This window comes from Schistocerca cancellata, chromosome 3 (genome assembly GCF_023864275.1).
Source record: "Schistocerca cancellata isolate TAMUIC-IGC-003103 chromosome 3, iqSchCanc2.1, whole genome shotgun sequence".
Classification (NCBI taxonomy): domain Eukaryota; kingdom Metazoa; phylum Arthropoda; class Insecta; order Orthoptera; family Acrididae; genus Schistocerca; species Schistocerca cancellata.
The window spans coordinates 364,859,145-364,878,410 of NC_064628.1; the positions used below are offsets into that span (position 1 = coordinate 364,859,145).

The 19,266-nt window shown below is 41.5% G+C and overlaps 1 protein-coding gene across 1 annotated transcript in view; it reads left to right on the forward strand.

Moving 5' to 3' along the window:
- Nucleotides 1-19,266, forward strand: part of LOC126175053 (serine/threonine-protein phosphatase rdgC) — a 1,927,531-nt gene that overhangs the window by 1,489,610 nt on the left and 418,655 nt on the right. Inside the window, exon 9 of the mRNA XM_049921565.1 lies at nucleotides 7,977-8,013. Coding sequence (XP_049777522.1) covers nucleotides 7,977-8,013 — 37 coding nt within the window. The remainder of the gene's footprint in view (nucleotides 1-7,976; nucleotides 8,014-19,266) is intronic.

The following is a 19,266-nucleotide window of genomic DNA, read 5'->3' on the forward strand; positions in this document are numbered from 1 at the left end:
TCCTCGTAAGCGATCAGTGCGTCATGCCAACGGGATTATCCCCATTTCCGGCGAAGCCATTGTGCTCGCACTGGCCTCTGGACCGGCTGCGGCGCTTTGGCGGCTCTGGGGGTGGCTAACAGTGCTCAGCCGTACAAGCAAATTCACCTGTTACCAATAAAGGGCGGCCGATTAGCTCGCATAAATGCGCGTAACGCCACAAAAGGAGTAATAACACAGTAAACAACATTTTCAGTTGAGGTATGCGAATTGATTAATGAGCAGAATTCAGATGCTGTTAGAGTGAGTAATTGCGCATTATTATGAGTTTTAGAGTGTTACTGCAGTAATAATTGAATGTTATACAATGTTTATGAAAACATACACTACTGGCCATTAAAATTGCTACACCAAGAAGAAATGCAGACGATGAACGGGTATTCATTGGACAAATATATTATACTAGAACTGACATGTGATTACATTTTCAAGCAATTTGGGTGCATTGATCCTGAGAAATAAGTACCCAGATCAACCACCTCTGGCCGTAATGACGGCCCCGATACGTCTGGGCATTGAGTCAAACAGAACTTGGATGGCGTGTACAGGTACAGCTGCCCATGCTGCTTCAACACAATACCACAGTTCATCAAGAGGAGTGGCTGGCGTATTGTGACGAACCAGTTGCTCGGCCACCATTGGCAAGACGTTTTCAATTGGTGAGAGATCTGGAGAATGTGCTGGCCAGGGCAACAGTCGAACATTTTCTGTATCCAGAAAGGCCCGTAGAGGACCTGCAATATGCGGTCGTGCATTCTCCTACTGAAATGTAGGGTTTTGCAGGAATCGAATGAAGGGTAGAGCCACGGGTCGTATCACATCTGAAGTGTAACGTCCACTGTTCAAAGTTCCGTCAATGCGAACAAGAGGTGACGGACACGTGTAACTAATGGCACCCCATACCATCACGCCGGGTGATACGCCATTATGGCGATGACGAATACACCCTTCCAATGTGCGTTCACCGCGATGTCACCAAACGCGGATGCCACCATCATGATGCTGCAAACAGAACCTGGATTTATCCGAAAAAATAACGTTTTGCCATTCGTGCACCCAGGTTCGTCGTTGAATACACTATCGCAGGCGCTCCTGCCTGTGATGCAGCGTTAAGGGTAACCGAAGCCATGGTCTCCGAGCTGATAATCCATGCTGCTGCAAACGTAGTCGAACTGTTCGTGCAGATGGTTGTTGCCTTGCAAACGTCCCTATCTCTTGAGTGAGGGATCGAGACGTGGCTGCACGATCTGTTACAGCCATGCAGATAAGATGCCTGTCATCTCGACTGCTAGTGATACGAGGCCGTTGGGATCCAGCACGGCGTTCCGTATTACCCTCCTGAACCCACCTATTCCATATTCTGCTAACAGTCATTGGATCTTGACCAACGCGAGCAGCAAAGTCGCGATACGATAAACCGCAATCGCGATAGGCTACAATCCGACGTTTATCAAAGTCGGAAACGTGATGGTACGCATTTCTCCTCCTTACACGAGGAATGACAACAACGTTTCACCAGGCAACGCCGGTCAACTGTTGTTTGTGTATGAGAAATCGGTTGGAAACTTTCCTCGTGTCAGCACGTTATAGGTGTCGCCACCGGCGCGGGCCTTGTGTGAATGCTCTGAAAAGCTAATCATTTGCATATCACAGCATCTCTTCCTGTTGGTTAAATTTCGCGTCTGTAGCACGTCATCTTCGTGGTGTAGCAGTTTTAATGGCCAGTAATGTATAAATACACTGCCCGAGAAGAAATGGAGCCGAACGTTGTGGCCGAGACGTTCTAGGTGCTTCAGTCCGGAATCCAGCCTCGGGCATGGATGTGAGTTATGTCCTTAGGTTAGTTAGGTGGCATACAGAACTGGCACCTCTGTACTAAAGTGGCATCCTTAAAGAGGAAATGCCCGTGGCTATAAGGTCCAGGGTTACGAAGACGTGTGGAGCAAATAGCCACCATGGCACATGGTCTTCCAAACGTCAGCATAGCGAGTTTGGGAGGGATCAAAACGTGGCCTTTCGAGTGGCGGAATGCTCGATGGTGGAGAATTGCCACACAAGTTTGACAGGCGATGCCAGTTGTGCAGGGACCTTGGCATTACTGGGCACGTGAGTATTCTCATACCCGCAGACGAGGGTCTTGACGTCGACGCAGCTCAGACGACCGCCGTTGTAGTGTAAGATCAGCAGTAGCAAATCGTAAATATTGCACAGCACAGATAAGAGCAAATGTGAGCCCACAAGTGCTAACTCGAACTCTTGAGAACTGGGCACTGGGAGTGATAGTATGATCACGTATCCCCCTCTAGTCCGTCTTACACGCACGTCACAGCATCGGCGTGCACAACGCGATTGTTACCGTTAGAGGGTCACTGGGAGCATGGAGTAGCGCTTTGCGGTCTTCACCGCTGTCTCGAACAGTGCATTTGCCCTGAGACACACTGGTCCCACCTCAGGCGTTATGATTTGGGATCCACAACCTTCGTTTACCGTGGTGGTCGTGGAGGGGAACCTGGTCACGACTGATAGGTGCACCTGGTCATGGTCGATAGGTGCACTTGGTCATGGTCGATAGGTGCACAGTGTTTTTTGGCCAGGAACATCCATGGTAAGGTCATAAAATTACTATCACTTATTGAGGCTATAAGGCTCAGATAGTATTAGGAGCACAAAGTCGGCTGAAGCCGGAAGTGGATAACAACTAAATCCTAATATCAGATTGGAATATTTATCGTAAGGATAGTTTAGTCGCCAGTCGCTGCGGCGTATTTATTGCAGTAAACAATTCCAAAATATCTAGCGAGGGTATACTCCGAATATGAATTAACCTCTGTGAAGTTAAGGATCAAAGGTAGTCAATAATGCTAATAGGATGCACTTATAGACCATCTGCGTCAGGAGCTGTAGATTTAGATCGCTTCAAATAGAATTTCCTGAGTAAGTTTCTTGAATATGCAGTTGCAACAGGGGGAGGACGTGGGGGGTAATGAAGGGTTGTGCACATAACTCTCGACCAAGTGTAGAGTCATCCAGTCAAAACAGATGCTAGAGACAGGGATTAATGTCACATTATTCAGAATGTCTTGTCCGAAAAGTACTTCGAGCAGATGGTTAGAGAATCAGCTCGTGAATGTAGCGTCCTAGACCTCCTAGCAACAGACAGATCTGAACTTAACGAATCCTTTATAGAAGAGGAAAGTATCAGTGATCATAAAGCTGTCATAGCAACTGTGGCTTTGTGTTTTACAAGGAATGTTAAGAAAGGTAGGAAGATATTTTTGCTTACCAAGAGTAACCGGATACGAAGTTAAGAGTATCTGAGCGGGCAGCGTCGAGTATTCAGTGATGAGGACATAAATATGGAGTACAAATAAAACAGCATCATTAAGTATGCCTTAGGCAAGTATGTATTTAGCGAGCAAGGTCTAAACGGGTGGGAAAGACACACAGCGCTTTAATAGCCCTGTGAGAAAGTTGTTACGTAAACAAAGAGAGCTTCATCACAGAGTCAAGGTAAGACAGAACCTAGTTGACAAACAGCAGTTGAACGAAGCAAATATCATAGTAACTAGAGCAAAGAGAGAAGTCAACCGATCTGAGTAAAAACCCTAAGAGGTTTCTGTCTTATGTAAAATCAGTAAGCAGTTCGAAATCATCTGTTCAGTCACTTAGTGACCATAAAGCACCAGAAAATGACGGAAATCAGAAATACTAAATATCCACCTTCCTAAATTGTTTCACCGCGGAAGAGCGTAATACAGTTCCTCGTTTCAATTAGCGCATGGGTTTCTAAATTGCAGATACTGAGATAATTGATCGCGGAATAGGCAAATAACTACAATCATTTGGTAGAGGAAAGGCATCAGTATCAGATGAGATACCTATGTGATTCCACCAAGATTATGCGAGCGAGCTTGCTCTCCTTCTAGCAGCAGGTCATTGTAGATCGTTGGAGCAACAATAGGTACCTAGCGACTGGAAAAAAAGCGAAGGTCATTTCTGTTTCCATGAAGTGTCATAGGACAGGGGCACATAATTCGCGTCGGCCTGTTGCAGAATCATGGATCATGTTTTATGCTCATTTATTGTGACGCTTTGGGAGAACGAAAATCCCCTTCATAAAAATCAACATGGATTCCGCAAACAGAAGTCTTGCGAAACTCAGCTCATTCTGTTCCTGCATGAGATCCATAGTGTTGTAGACAACGGCGCTCAAATTGATGCAGCGTTCCATGACTTCAGGAAAGCAATTGAAACCATCCCACACCGCCGTTTAGTGAAAAAATACGAACTCACCAGGTACGGACTAGATTTGCAGCTGGATTTAAGACTTCCTTACACACAGAACTCAACACGTCGTTATTAGTGGAACAAAATCGACAGATATAAAGATAATTTCGGGGATACTTCAAGGAAGTGTGGAAGGACCGTTACTGTGTACAAAGAATAAATATTATCTAGTAGACTGCGTCGGAAACTTTTTAAGGCTGTTCTCAGATGATGCAGTTGTCTATAAGAAGGTAGCAGCGGCATATGACTGTGACGACATGTAGGATCTACAGAACATTGATGAATGGTGCAGGGACTGGAAGTTCACCCTGAATGTAAATAAATGTAACATGCTGCACATACTTAGGGAAAGAAATACAGTACTGTACAACTACCTTAGTCCACAACTTGTGGTCAATTGGCTAGCGTATCTGCCTCTGAATCACGGGATAGTGGGTTCGAATCCCGGCCGAGTTGGGTCGGAGGTTGTGTTGTGCTCATAATTTCATCATCATCATCATCATCATCATTCGTGACAGTGGCTACATTGGACTGTGTGTAAAAATTGGACTGTGTAAAAACTGGGACTTCGAACGGGCGCTGATGACCGCGCAGTTGAGCGCCCCACAAACCAAACATCATCATCATTATCGATGACAAAGTGCTGCAAACAGTGTTGTTGTTGCTGTCTTCAGTTCGAAGATTGGTTTGATGCAGCTCTCCATTCTTACAGTGTACTGTGCAATACAATTTATCTCCGAATAATTACTGCAAGCTACATTTTTCTTAATTCCCTTCCTGTATTCATCTCTTGGCTTCCCTCCACGATTTTTGCTCCCCAAATTTCCCTCCATTACTAAATTGGTGATCCCTTGGTGGCTCAGAACGTGTCTTACCAACCGATCCCTTCTTCTAGTCAAGTTGTACCAGAAATTCCTCTTCTTCCCAATTCCACTCTGTATCTCCTCATTAGTTACGTGATCTACACATCTAATCTTCAGCATTGTTCAGTATCGCCACATTTCAAATGCTTCTTCTTGTTTAAACTGTTTATTGTCCATGTTTCACTTCCATTCATGGCTACACTCCACAAAACATTCTTTCAGAAAAGAATTCCTGACACCTAATTCTATTGTATATCGTTGTTAGTAAATTTCTCTTCTTCTGAAGCGCTTTTCTTGCTACTGCCAGTCTACATTTTATATCCTCGCTACTTCGGCCATCATCAGTTATTTTGCTGCTCAAATAACAAAACTCATCTTTTACCTGGAAACAGTAACCGCCGTAAAATATCTAGGAGTAACTATCCGGAGCGACATTAAGTGGAATCATAGAATAAAACAAACAGTACGAAAATGCGAGACCGAGAGTCATAGCAAGGATCTTAAGGAAATGTAACTCATCCCCGAAGAAAGTCGCTTACATGGCGCTTATTCGAACGTTAATTGAATACCGCACATCAGTCTGAGACACTTACCAACTAGGACTGATAGAGGAGATAAAGATTATTCAACGAAGAGCTGCGCGTTTCGTCACGGGATCGTTTAGTCGGTGCGAGAGCGATGCCATAAATGCTCAGCAAACACCACTGCCAGACGCTATGAGAGACGCGTTGTGCATCAGTGGGAGGTTTACTATACAAATTTCGATAGAGTGCTTTCTGGAAAGGGTCGATAACGTGAAATGGCGACAAAGAGAAAATGTGAGAAATTAGAGCTAATCATTCTTCCCGCGCGTCGTTCCCGACTTGAACAGGGGAGGAGGAATCAGTTAGTGATGTCAGAAGTACCCTCCACCATACGCCATCAGGTGACTTACGTAGTATTAGTGTACTTAATACAAGTTCTTCTGCTGTTCTTGGAACAGGAATGTGATGAGCTATTCCAACAGGATAATGCCTGCCCCCACACTGGCCGTGAAACTCAACATACTCTGAAAGTTATGGAACTGTTTCCCTGGCCAATACGACCGCCGAATTTCTCTCCAGTAGAAGGCGCATGATACTTGATGGGGCAAGTGACTCGTGCGAACTGTCTAGAGAGTAGTGTATCTCAAAAAAGTTTTCGTCTGATCGACTGCGTGCCAGAGACTGTGCCTACACTGTCGCCCGTAAATGCCATACTGCATACTACTATGGGTGTTTCAACATGAGATCATACCTGGTACCACAAAACCATTTGAGTTGATTTGTACATGTAATCATGCCATGTACTCCATATGTATTTGTTTTAGTATTAGTTTGGGATGAATTGGAAACCACTCAACGGGTGTTCAAATTTTGTGCAAAAATGGATGGAGGCAAATTTTTTCAATCTATTCACGGCTAAGCTTTATAGATGTACCTACAAACACGTATTTATACATTTAAAATGTTTATTGATTTCGGCCAATAATCACTCGTGTGTAAGTACGTACTGGATCGAATGCCAGTTTTTTAAAATTATTACAGACTATAATTTCCGGTAGTTCGGCATCGTTTTACGTTAACATTTCTTTTTTGGTAAAACATTGTCGTTTTTATTTACGAGTGTGGGGCTGCGGGATTATTTTGTAATACAGTTAGAAAACTTTGCATGAACAACCATTTTTTTTGTCTATATTAAGGACTTCCATACGAATCTGTTGAATTACATATTCTGAAGAGATGGTATCAGTTTTCACATCGATATTTCTATACATTTGAAACTCTACAAGATAACTTATATAAGCATATGATAACTCATGGTCTGAAACAGTAAGATTAACTTAACAAAAACTTTATTGGAGCCGGCCGGGGTGGTCGAGCGGTTCTAGGCGCTACAGTCTGGAACCGCTCGACCGCTACGGTCACAGGTTCGAATCCTGCCTCGGGCATGGATGTGTGTGATGTACTTAGGTTGGTTAGGTTTAAGTAATTCTAAGTTCTAGGGCACTGATGACCTCAGAAATTAAGTCCCATAGTGCTCAGCACCATTTGAACCATTTTCTTTATTGAAGCGTTTTCTTTCAGTACTCTAAGAATAAGTCCTTAGGTCAATCCTTATGATCTGTAGCTACTCACAACTCGCTAGTAAGTCCAGTAACTATATATACAAAAAAGCAAGCTTCAGTTCGATTGATAATACAGAAACTGTAGCTTATATGCTCAAAAATGTGCACAAAATGTAATTACAAAACGTAGGCTGGACGGAGTTCATATTTTTAATAAACAGTTTCAAACCAGATTTAAGAGATAATTAAAAGGAAATGTAAAAAGATAAACCGAAGGAAAACAATTTCAGCAGGATCTTGTACCTACAAGCCAAAATAATAATTCCAAATATACATATAGAACAACATTTTCTTACCTGACAATAGAGGCTTAAGGTGTATTTAAAAACTTATCGAAAATGTGATGAGATAAAGAAACTACAATGAGAAATACAATGTATAGCATCAAAATCTTCACCACAGCAAACTAAACTCCTCAAGAGTGCTAAACATACATGTTTGCAGAACTTCGGTGAATGAAATTAATTGCTTGCACAAGGAAGTATCAGTACTTGCGTACTCGCCAGAGAAGCCAGTTTAAATGCTATAACTTTCCTCTTCTCTCGAATGAATATACCTAAGATTTCACGCACACAGTAGTGTATTCCATGTCACTAGTATATGCTGAAGCACACTAATTAGATTTCCTTCCTTTGTTCCAGATATGGGTTCATCAGAGAAGTGAGACTGAAGTATCGGGTGAGTGACTGATTGTATTTAATACGTACCTTTTACAATTAGATCTCTAGGAAAGAGTTTTCTGAACATAGATTTTAATACTATGAATATGTAATGATATTTACAATTTCTGAGGAAAGGAACTGTGTCCCTTCTGTATTCTTCCGTTCAAAAGAGCCTACGTAGGTTTTTTTTTGTGTAGAATTCATTTTCCGTTTTAAATTTTTTAGAATTACTGGTTTTGTGATTCTGTTTGTTGTTGTGTTTGAAAAGCATACCTTATACAAGGGAGTTAAGTAATAGATTCTGCATGGACCGGATAGGACCTGTATATTCTAGCTTCCTTACACAAAGAACAATAACAAGACAACACTTTGACCACCTGTGCTCTCGATTTCAAAAGTGCCAGTGTGCCAAAGGCCTCCATCACGATTCGTCCAGACTGCTTCCTCTGTTTCACAGTGCCAAAGCCCTACTGCTTTAAAATCGGGAATCATGTGCTATGTGAGAGAAGTGTATAGCATTGCCGCTAGTTTGCGTCTAAAAGTTAACCGAGCGAGCTGGCGCTGTGGTAAGCACACTGGACTCGCATTCGCTTGGACGACAGTTCAAGCTTGCGACTGGCCATCCTGATTTAGGTTTTCTGTGATTTCCCTAAATCTCACCAGTCAAATGCCGGGATGGTTCCTTTGAAAGGGCACTTCCTTCTTCATCCTTTTGTAATCCGATGTGACCGTCCGCCTTGCTTTTGGTCCCCCCCCCCCCCAATCAATCACCAAACCAGTCTAAAAGTTAATCACACACACGAAGTCGTGCTGTCATTTCCTGCTGGGATATTGTACAGGAAGAAAGATAAAAACTACTCCAATCTCCTTCCTACAATAATTTTGGTGAGGTTCATTTTGGTTTCTATACAAATGCCGTAATTGGCAATACGCTCTTAAGCAGCCACAATAGAAATATTGTTTTCACCACTCTCAGTTCTCCGAGACTTGAATAAACACAGCGGAGAGCTCTACAAAGAGCCACATCGCCACCTTGATAGGGAATGTAATCATCGCAGCATTCCAGCATTATGAATACACCCAACTCTCCGCTTTCATTATTTCAATTTCCCGGTGTGCGTCTCTGCGGTCAGCCACTCCCAAAACGTGTAAGAGATACTCTATGAACGTGCAATGGTGCAACATTCTTCAGAAAATGTCTTCTTCAGTCTACGAGGTAGTTCATTGTTGTGATTGTGGTCTTCATCTGAAGTCTAATTGGTTGCATCTGCCTGCGATACTGTATCCTGTGCAGGCTTCTTCATCTCTGAATAACTGCTGCAGTCTACACCCATTTGAACCTGCTTATTACATTCTTCTCTTGGTTTCACCCTATAACGTTTACTCCCCAGACTCCCCTTCATGACTAAAGTGATTATTCGTTGATTCTTTAGGATGTGTCGCATCAACCAATCCCTCAATTTATCTAGCCTTTGAAATAAAATTTGTTTTTCCTCATTTCGATTCAGTATCTCCTTATCAGTTACTCTATGCGATATTTAGTATTCTCCGTTAGTACCATATTCGAAAGTTCCTGTTCTCTCCTTATCTGTTGTTTATCTGTTTTTCAGAAATGATTTTCTTGCTGTTGCCAGTACACATTTTATATCCACTTTACTTTGTTCAACATTTTATTATGCAGACGGAATAGGAAAACACTTGTACAGCTTTCCATTTCCCATTCCATAACCGAATTCAGTCAGCATCATCATATTTTAATTGACTATAGTCCGTTACCATTATTTTAGATTTGTTGATGTTGATCTTATAATCTCTTTCAAGGCACTATCCATTTCATTCAACTGCTTTCAAAAATGCTTTTCCGACTCTGACAATATTAGAATGTCATAGGAAATCTTCAAAGTTATTTTTTTTTTCTCCCTGAATTTCTTCTAGGTTTCTTTCACTGCTTGATCAGTGTACAAATGGAAAAAATTGGGGACTGACTACAGAACTTTATCACTTCCTTCTCTACCAGTTTCCACTTCGATTCCTGTGACCTTTGTGACTGCAGTCTGGTGATCGTCAATTTTGTAAATAATATTTTCCTCTCAGTATTTTAGCCCTGCTACCGTCGAAAGCTTTCTCTAACTTTACAAATGCAGTAAATATAGGCTTGCCTTTCTTATTTTAATCCAATCGTTCCTGAAACCGACCTTGTGCTCCTATCTCATGAGCTGGATACTGAAGAAACGTTAAAACTACAGTCGTAAGACTACTGTAGGCTATTGTAGACTCTCATAAGTAAGGGTAGGCTATGGCAGTTTTCCTAGTAGTTTTGCTCAGTTAAGGTAGAACCTGCGTTACCTCTACGTTAGGGGTGTTGCATAAACGGTCACAATGTCCACATAGTACTAGGGATGGGAAGTTGGCTGAAACCAGATGTAAACAGTAATGTAATTCTAAACTCAGATTGGAATGTATACCGCACAGACAGGCTGGACAGCGAAGGGGGAGGCGTGTTTATAGCGATAAAAAGTGCAATAGTATTGAAGGAAATTGACGGAGATCCGAAATGTGAAATAATTTGGGTGAAGGTCACGGTTAAAGCAGGCTCAAACATGGCCACTGGATGTCTCTATAAGCCCCCTGGCTCAACAGCTGTTGTGGCAGAACACCTGAAGGAAAATTTGGAAAATATTTCGAGTAGATTTCCCGATAATGTTAGAGTTTTGGGTGGAGATTCTCATTTGCCAGATATAGACTGGGCGACTCAATAACGGGTGGCAGGGACAAAGAATCCAGTGAAATTTTTTTATGTACATTATCTAAAAACTACCCTGAGCACTTAAAGAGAGAACTACATCGTGGTGATAACATATTAGACCTTCTGGTGGCAAACAGACCTGAACTATTTGAAACAGTTAACGCAGAACAGGGAATCGATGATTTCAGTCGTAAATAGAAATATTAAAAAAGGTAGGAAGATTTTTTTGTTTAGTCAAAGTGACAAGAAGTAGATTTCAGAGTACTTGACGGACCAACACAAAACTATTATCTCAAGTACAAATAGTGTTGAGGATCAGTGGACAAAGTTCAAAATCATCGTACAATATGCATTAGATGAGTAAGTGCCATGCAAGATCGTAAGAGAAGGAAAAGAGCCACCTTGGTACAACAACCGAGTTGTAAAACTGCAACGGAAGCAAAGGGAACTTCACAGCAAACATGAACATAGCCAAAGCCTTGCATACAAACAAAAAAACACGAAGCGAAATGTAGTGTCAGGAGGGCTATGCGAGAGTCGTTCAACGAATTCGAAAGTAAAGTTCTATGTACTGACATGGCAGAAAATCCTAAGAAATTTTGGTCTTATGTCAAAGCGGTAGCTGCATCAAAACAAAATGTCCAGACACTCTGTGACCAAAATGGTACTGAAACAGATGATGACAAACTAAAGGCCGAAATACTAAATGTCTTTTTCCAAAGCTGTTTCACAGAGGAAGACTGCACTGTAGTTCCTTCTCTTTATTGTCGCACGGATGACAAAATGGTAGATATCGAGATAGATGACAGAGGGACCGAAAAACAATTAAAATCGCTCAAAAGAGGAAAGGCCGCTGGACCTGATGGGATACCATTTAGATTTTACACAGAGCACGCGAAGGAACTTGTCCCCCTTCTTGCAGCGGTGTACCGTAGGTCTCTAGAAGAGCGTAGCGTTCCAAAAGATTGGGAAAGGGCACAGGTCATCTCCGTTTTCAAGAAGGGACGTCGAACAGATGTGCAGAACTATAGACCTATATCTCTAACGTCGATCAATTGTAGAATTTTGGAACACGTATTATGTTCGAGTATAATGACTTTTCTGGAGACCAAAAATCTACTCTGTAGGAATCAGCATGGCTTTCGAGAAGGACGATCGTGTGAAACCCAGCTCGCTCTATTCGTCCACGAGACTCAGAGGGCCATAAACACGGGTTCCCTGGTAGATGCCGTGTTTCTTAACTTCCGCAAGGCGTTTGATACAGTTCCCCACAGTCGTTTAATGAACAAAGTAAGAGCATATGGACCATCAGACCAATTGTGCGACTGGATTGAAGAGTTCCTAGATAACAGAACGCAGCATGTCATTCTCAATGAAGAGAAGTCGTCCGAAATAAGAGTAATTTCAGGTGTGCCGCAGGGGAGTGTCGTATGACCGTTGCTATTCAAAATATATATAAATGACCTAGTGGATACATCGGAAGTTCACTGAGGCTTTTGCGGATGATGCTGTTGTATATCGAGAGGATGCAACAATGGAAAATTGTACTGTAATGCAGGAGGATCTGGAACGAACTGACGCAAGGTGCCTGGAATGGCAATTGATCTCGATGTAGACAAGTGTAATGTGCTGCGAACACATAGAAGGAAATATCCTTTATCATTTAGCTACAATATAGCAGGTCAGCAACTGGAAGCAGTTAATTCCATAAATTATCTGGGAGTAGGCATTAGGAGTGATTTGAAATGGAATGACCATATAAAATTAATCGTTTGTAAAGCAGATGCCAGACTGAGGTTCATTGGAAGAACCCTAAGGAAATGCAGTCTGAAAACAAAAGGAAGTACGTTACAGTAGAATTGTTCGTCCACTGCTCACCGGTGTGGAATCCGACCAGATAGGGTTGATAGAAGAGATAGAGAAGATCCAACGGAGAGCAGAGTGCTTCGTTACAGGATCATTAAGTAATCGCGAAAGCGTTACGGAGATGATAGATAAACTCCAGTGGAAAACTCTGCAAGAGAGACGCTCAGTAGCTTGGTAAGGGCTTTTGTTGAAGTTTTAAGAACATAAGTTCACCGAGGAGTCAAGCAGTATATTGCTCCCTGCTACGTGTATCTCACGAAGAGACCATAAGGATAAAATCAGAGAGATCAGAGTCAAACCAGAGGCTTACCGACAATCTTTGTTTCCACGAACAATACGAGACTGGAATAGAAGGAAGAACCGATAGAGGTACTCATGGTATCCACCGCCACACACAATCAGGTGGCTTGCGGAGTACGGAGGTAGATGTAGATGTAGACTTTACCTCATAACGATTTGTTTCTTCATATATACCATAAGTGTCGGTTGTGCTAAACCGTCTAGAAACTGAGTGAGGATATATAAAGACTGAGTGAGGATATACACAGACCCGTGTAACCTTTGGAATATTTTTGTTCTACATAGTTACAGTTCTGCCTTTTGTAAGAAGCACAAAATGATGTGCATTGCCATACGCTAAATAAAATAAGTAATTAAATGTCTGTTATTTTTTTCAATGATTTCTTGAAGCCTTCAGCTGCCATTTTCTTTATTTCCTGTAAGATTGTACGATTTCGGCCTTAGGCCATACTCAAGCACCTAAAACGGAAGTTTCACACATTGGATACATTAGTGACACTTGTGATTTTGATGTAAGAACGAGTCATATCTGTAGATATACTAGGGGCGTTATAACTTACTTCAATGTATGATTTTTTTGTAACAGATTATGTCATATAGCTCGTTGCTCCTATGACATCATGTTATGCTCATAAATTAGCTCTAGGTGCTCACGTTATTTTAGGAGCACGTTACTTTCGAGCAGTTGTTGCAAAGCTCTTATATAGAACGTACTTAACATTAGGAAGATTATAATTATTTTACAGAAGTTTGCTACTTAACCTGCATATGCTTTTGTTCTCAGCTATATTTAGGTATCATTTATCATTGGTGTAAATATGACTGTCGGTAATTTCTTTAAAATAACTTGTAAATATTTGTTTTGTTATTGGAGGAGCACGTCATTTTTGAATAGTTGGTACAAAGATCTTATAAATTACATCACCGTATTCTAATGAAATAGTACTGAGAACCACGAGAGTCTAGTAAAAACTGCTTTATGGTTTCGTGATGTTTCGCACTACAGTCATATTTATTAATAAGTGAATCGATAATTTTACATTCCATGCTTCTGTAACGTTTCGCCCTAGAACTGGTAGAAAGCTGTCTAGGAATTTCCCATTTCGCAGGTCTTTTTGCTCATTTAAAACTTTTTATGACTGATCTTTTAGATATATGTAGGTTTCAATTTCTTCCATTATATCCATGACTTTCCCTTTCTGTAGCTTATGTAATATTTGAAGTGATCCATCCATATTAGGTATTTTGTGGTTGGTGCCTTTTAAGCATGCACCAAATGTGAATGGGTTATTGTCACTTATTGTCGTGTGTACTTTAAATCGTGTACTAAATTTTCTTCCTGTTTGTCCAATATAAAATTTTGGGCATTCTTCACGATTAATTTTGTAGATTCCTGATTGCGAAAACGGCTCTGATTTAACTGGTATGTGTCTCAACAATCGGTTTAAATTGTTAGTAGTTCTGTAACTGATGTATAATTTTGTAACTTTCAAACATCGCGTAATGTTGTCGGTAACAATACCTAGATATGGCCATACAAGAACCTGTTTTTTTGTGATTCTTTTTTGTCTCTAGTTAAATTTGTTTCGTCTATGCGATTGGCGTGTGTTTGGCTAGTTTTCTTTTTGAATAACGTAATTTAGGCAAATCACTGAAAACCTCACTGAAAGCTCAGTCCTCTGGAATATGAGACCAGAGATTTCCTGTTGTTCCATCCCACTTGGTGTCCATTTACTTCCCCTTCTTTCTCCAATCCGAGTCCTAAGGACCTCGCTATCGAGTAGGTTAAATCGTCACCTTCCATCCCTCTGTGGAGGAATACAGTTCACTAAGCAGGTATTTCCTGTTCTGACGTAAATGTAAATGGTCAGGGCTAGCATACTGCATCAGCAGTTTATCACAGAGATTGGAGCTACAGCTGCGTTGTACAACATACGGCCGCTCCTCCTCCTCCCCCCCCCTTCCATCTTTTGCCCCTTCTACGCCCCTCCCACATCCCTCTCTCTCTCTCTCTCTCTCTCTGTCTCTCTCTCTCTCTCTCTCTCTGCGTGTGCGTGCATGTGTGTGTGTATGTGTGTGTGTGTGTGTGTGTGTGCCAGCAACTTCTTCTTAAATGGCTTTGAGACTCTCTGGCGACATGGTGCTGTAGAGACCGACTGATATTTCTGTTGATTTTTTTCCTGCCACTTCGTACTCTACTGAATAATCCACATTTTCCCAGAAATCTCAGTTTTCTTCTATTTAGTACTAGCACAATCTACGTCATGCGTGAGTCTCCATTGGAAATATGTGCCACACGGTTTTTAATTGCTGCAAATGTCTTAACAGTGAGTAACAACCTCCGAAAACGTTGCCCGGAACAAGGGTAGTAAATCTATGCAATTTTACTGCTCGGGACGAACTGTCAGAGTAATAAATACACAAGCATATCTAAGTAAGTGCGTTTGTCTGTGCGTGACAATAAATTGATGTCTTCGGCTTGTACAGGAGTTTACTGCATGCAAGTAGAATCGAAAATGCTTTCAGTGAACACGTAATTGGCACGGAAACACATTCAAAATGAGGGCAGATACATAACAACCAAGATACATATCATGTGAAGGCACAAGACACCGAAAAAATGCAAGCGATCAGTGATTAATATTATCATGGCTGTGCAATCATTCGTACGTAGAGACTGCGTGGTAACTAGCGACACTTCCGACGTTCGATTATAGATGTAAGGGCCAATAAAGAACCAAAGCAAGGACCATCATACACGAAGTCGCACGTGTTTGGCAGATATGTCCTTTACTCCCCTTGGTGACACTGCTCAAATAAACAAAATGAGATGTCAAATCGCAGTCTTGGAAAAACGTAACGCGTAGAAGCGACTAATTTTCTTTCTTTATTTTCTTGCACCAAAATGACACTCACAAAAATATTTAAGAGTCCTGGTACCTGATTAGATAACCAGTGGTTACCATTAGACTGTCTAAATCCATATACTGCAAATGGCGACTCCATTAGGTTTCTGTTGTGTTGTAACGTCATCGTTTCAGCATATTCATTTAGGCAGACGAATGTAAACCACCGACATTTCCAAAAACCAAAGTGCATGTTGAAATACCGTCAGGTTTGATGTTGCAAGAAAGTAAAAAAGTCAGTTTCCTATCAAATAATTCGTTCACGCATCAGGATGAAGAGATGATATTTTTTTGTCGCTAATAACGCAACCCCTATAGTATCAATTTGCCTTTCTCTCAGGAGCAGGTAGATGTATAAACTAGATATTTTTGTTATATACTAATCTGTATAGTCCTTTGGCTGTGTAAGAAACTAAAGCATCTAAGTCAATGCAGCCAGAAGATACGGCTATTTATGTCACAGTTTGATACTGACAAAAGCACTGATCAAAACCTAGAAGGTACTTCCTGTTGACCTAGAATCATGAAATCTGCCAGGAAGAAACATTTCACAGTAGAACTAAGGCACAAAATCTGGACATAGTTATTTTGTAATTATATCGCACGAAAGAGAAATTTTTTGGTTATTTGTTATCTGACAATCAGAAACGATCGGACGTATGAAGCTTAACTTGATATTTGTACACTCAACATCAAAACCTACAGGATACTTCCCGTTAAGCTAAAATCATGAAATTTGGTACAAGCACGATTTTACAATACAATTAATGTACCTGTAATGTAGCTGTAATTGTTAATTTGCAATTACAGGAGGGGTGACAAAAAAATAAGGTGAATGAACTTATTTTAGTATCAGATGCTGACGATGTAACCATTTGATTTAGTTTTTCCTATAATCCGATCCGTTTAGTCAGGCAGCGTCAAGTAGGAACATGTCCTTCCTTGTCAGTCAACTTTCAGAGATACTAGAGTGCGCACCATGGATTTCGAACAATGAGTCAGCGTTAAGTTCTGTTTGTAATTCCTAAATACTTCCAAAGGGATCTCGTGAAATGTTGAAATTGGTGTATGGCGATGATGCTGCAATTCTGAAGATTCTTTACAACTGGTACGAGCGATTTAAAGGTGGAAGTGAGTCGGTAGAAAATGAAAAAAAGTTTGGGACGTTCATTAATCTCAAAAAACAGAAGGAAACGTGCTAAATATGGCAAAATTTGTTCGTTCAAACAGGGTGGATAACTATTTGAGAGCTTTACGAAAAACTCATCACCTCGTACGAATCACAGCAAAGCATTTTAATCGACAATTTGAAAATGAGACGAGTGAGTGCAAAATTTGTTCCCAGACTTCTGTGTGATCAGCAGAAGGAAAGTCGGGTGTCAGCTTGCAAGAAGTTGAAGGATCACCTTTGTTCAGGTCCGTTATTAATTTCCAAAATTGTGAATGGAGATGAAGATTTGGTCTATGGGTATGATCCTGAGACGAAAATTCAGAGTTCTTAATGGAAAACCGGTGAATATCCTCGCCCGAAAAAGACACGGCAGTCACGATCGAATATCGAAGTCCAAGGGGAGCAACTGCAAAATTTTATACGGGAGTTATGCAACGTGTGTAGAACGATGTACAAAGAAAGAGACCAGAAAAATGGCCCAATGGCGTCCTTCATCACGACAAAGCGCCGTGCCACACCACACTTTTGATTTTCGAGTTTTTGGACGGAAAAGTGTAGCTCTCTGTCCACAACCGCCCTACCCACCAGATGTAGCACCATGAAACTTCTGGCTCATCCAAACAATTAAAACCGATCATAAAGGAAAATCCTTCGACACCGCCTCTGTAGGTGAACACCTTTCCAAAAGATGCTTTCCAGAAAAACTTCCAGTCATGGATACAACATTGGGGTAAGTGCATTGCTAGCTAAGGACAGTAATTTTAAAGGAATTAAACCAAGTTCCATGTACGGACATTATTTTCGCCTAACAAAATTATTTACCGTATTTTTTCGTCACACCTCGTACCACAGACAAAGAAATTTTTTTGTCATGATATCCGACAATCTGTCTCTCAGTCCATTTCTTAAGTTTCCTTTCTGTCAGGAACAGATAGGTATACCATGTTGAAATTTATGCCACCTACTACAGCCTACAGTCCGTTGGCGGTGTAAGACATTTAAGCTCCCAAGTCAATATAGAAAAAAGATACTTCAATTTATGTCACATATTGCGATATATTACCCGTATAGATATATTTGACAGGCAAAAATCATCAAAATTCTAGATTTCCGGGATATTTTTTGGTTTTAGAAGTGGAGGCCCTCCATGCCCACACCGGCATAATGGCCAGCAGAGTAGGCCTAGTGCCATCTCTGCATAAGGGTTAGTTTTCACTTAAGTAAGGTCTCACAGGCTATGGGTACTGCGATGTTTGCGTACGTCTGGTTAAGGTTAACCATTAATAGGTGCTCATCTGGAGATACACTGGATCGAAAGTTGAACGAAGGGGATGCTGTTTGAGGGGCAGAGGATACAAAGTGCATAGGCGAGAACCAAGGGAAAAAACTCTGCGATAGTTGGGTCAGGTTGTAAGAGGAGCAGTGGCTTTCTTGCTGCCTGCGACGGGTCATTCAAGGGCAGGCTCTGTTAAGTAGTGGGTATCATGCAGGTCGATACCTTTGTCACTGTGCGGTGGTGTTACTGGGCGGCTACTGCTGGGTGCTGGTTTTGATTTCTCGGTCAGCGTTAGTATATCTGTAATAGTTAAGGTCATCATCGTTTTGTGTCCGATAGGCCATACATCGGATTCACAGTGTAGGGTAATGTTGGCGGTTTGTTTGTGCGTTAGTGTACGAGCTTGTCGGTTTCATTGCTGTAGGTGGCTAATGATGCGTAGCACGTTCTGTATGATCTGCAGGCGGCGGAGATGTGTAGAAGCTGCGTATCCCCAGACGGGAGCTGCGTCCATCATCAGAGGTGTAATCAGTGTCATCTATATGGACCTCCACATCCTCCTATTCAGTGTACATTCCCTGTTGAACATTGGGTAGAGTTGTCTGAGCCTCGCTTGCGCTCTGTTGGCAACGTATTCAGTATGGTCCTCCCACCACCATGCATGTTTCCAGTCCAGCCAGACACCGAAAAATCTGACTTGCTCTAGGAAACGAATATCTGGATTCTTTTATTTCATAAGTCTACCTACTGGTTTAATGCTGTCATCAGTCTCCTCCTACATTGTGACAATCCTTTGATCCACACGAAAGTACAACACCTTATATCACTTTAGATTTCCATTCTGTTTGTTCGTATTTCCCTCCTCCAGTACTTTTTCCCTCTACTATTTCTACCAATGCAAAGTTAACAGTTTCTGGGAGCCGTAACAGATGTCGTCCCACAATTTAGTCTATTCTTCTGTTGTTTGTCTTCCCTAATCTATTCCTTTTTGCAGTTCTGCTGGT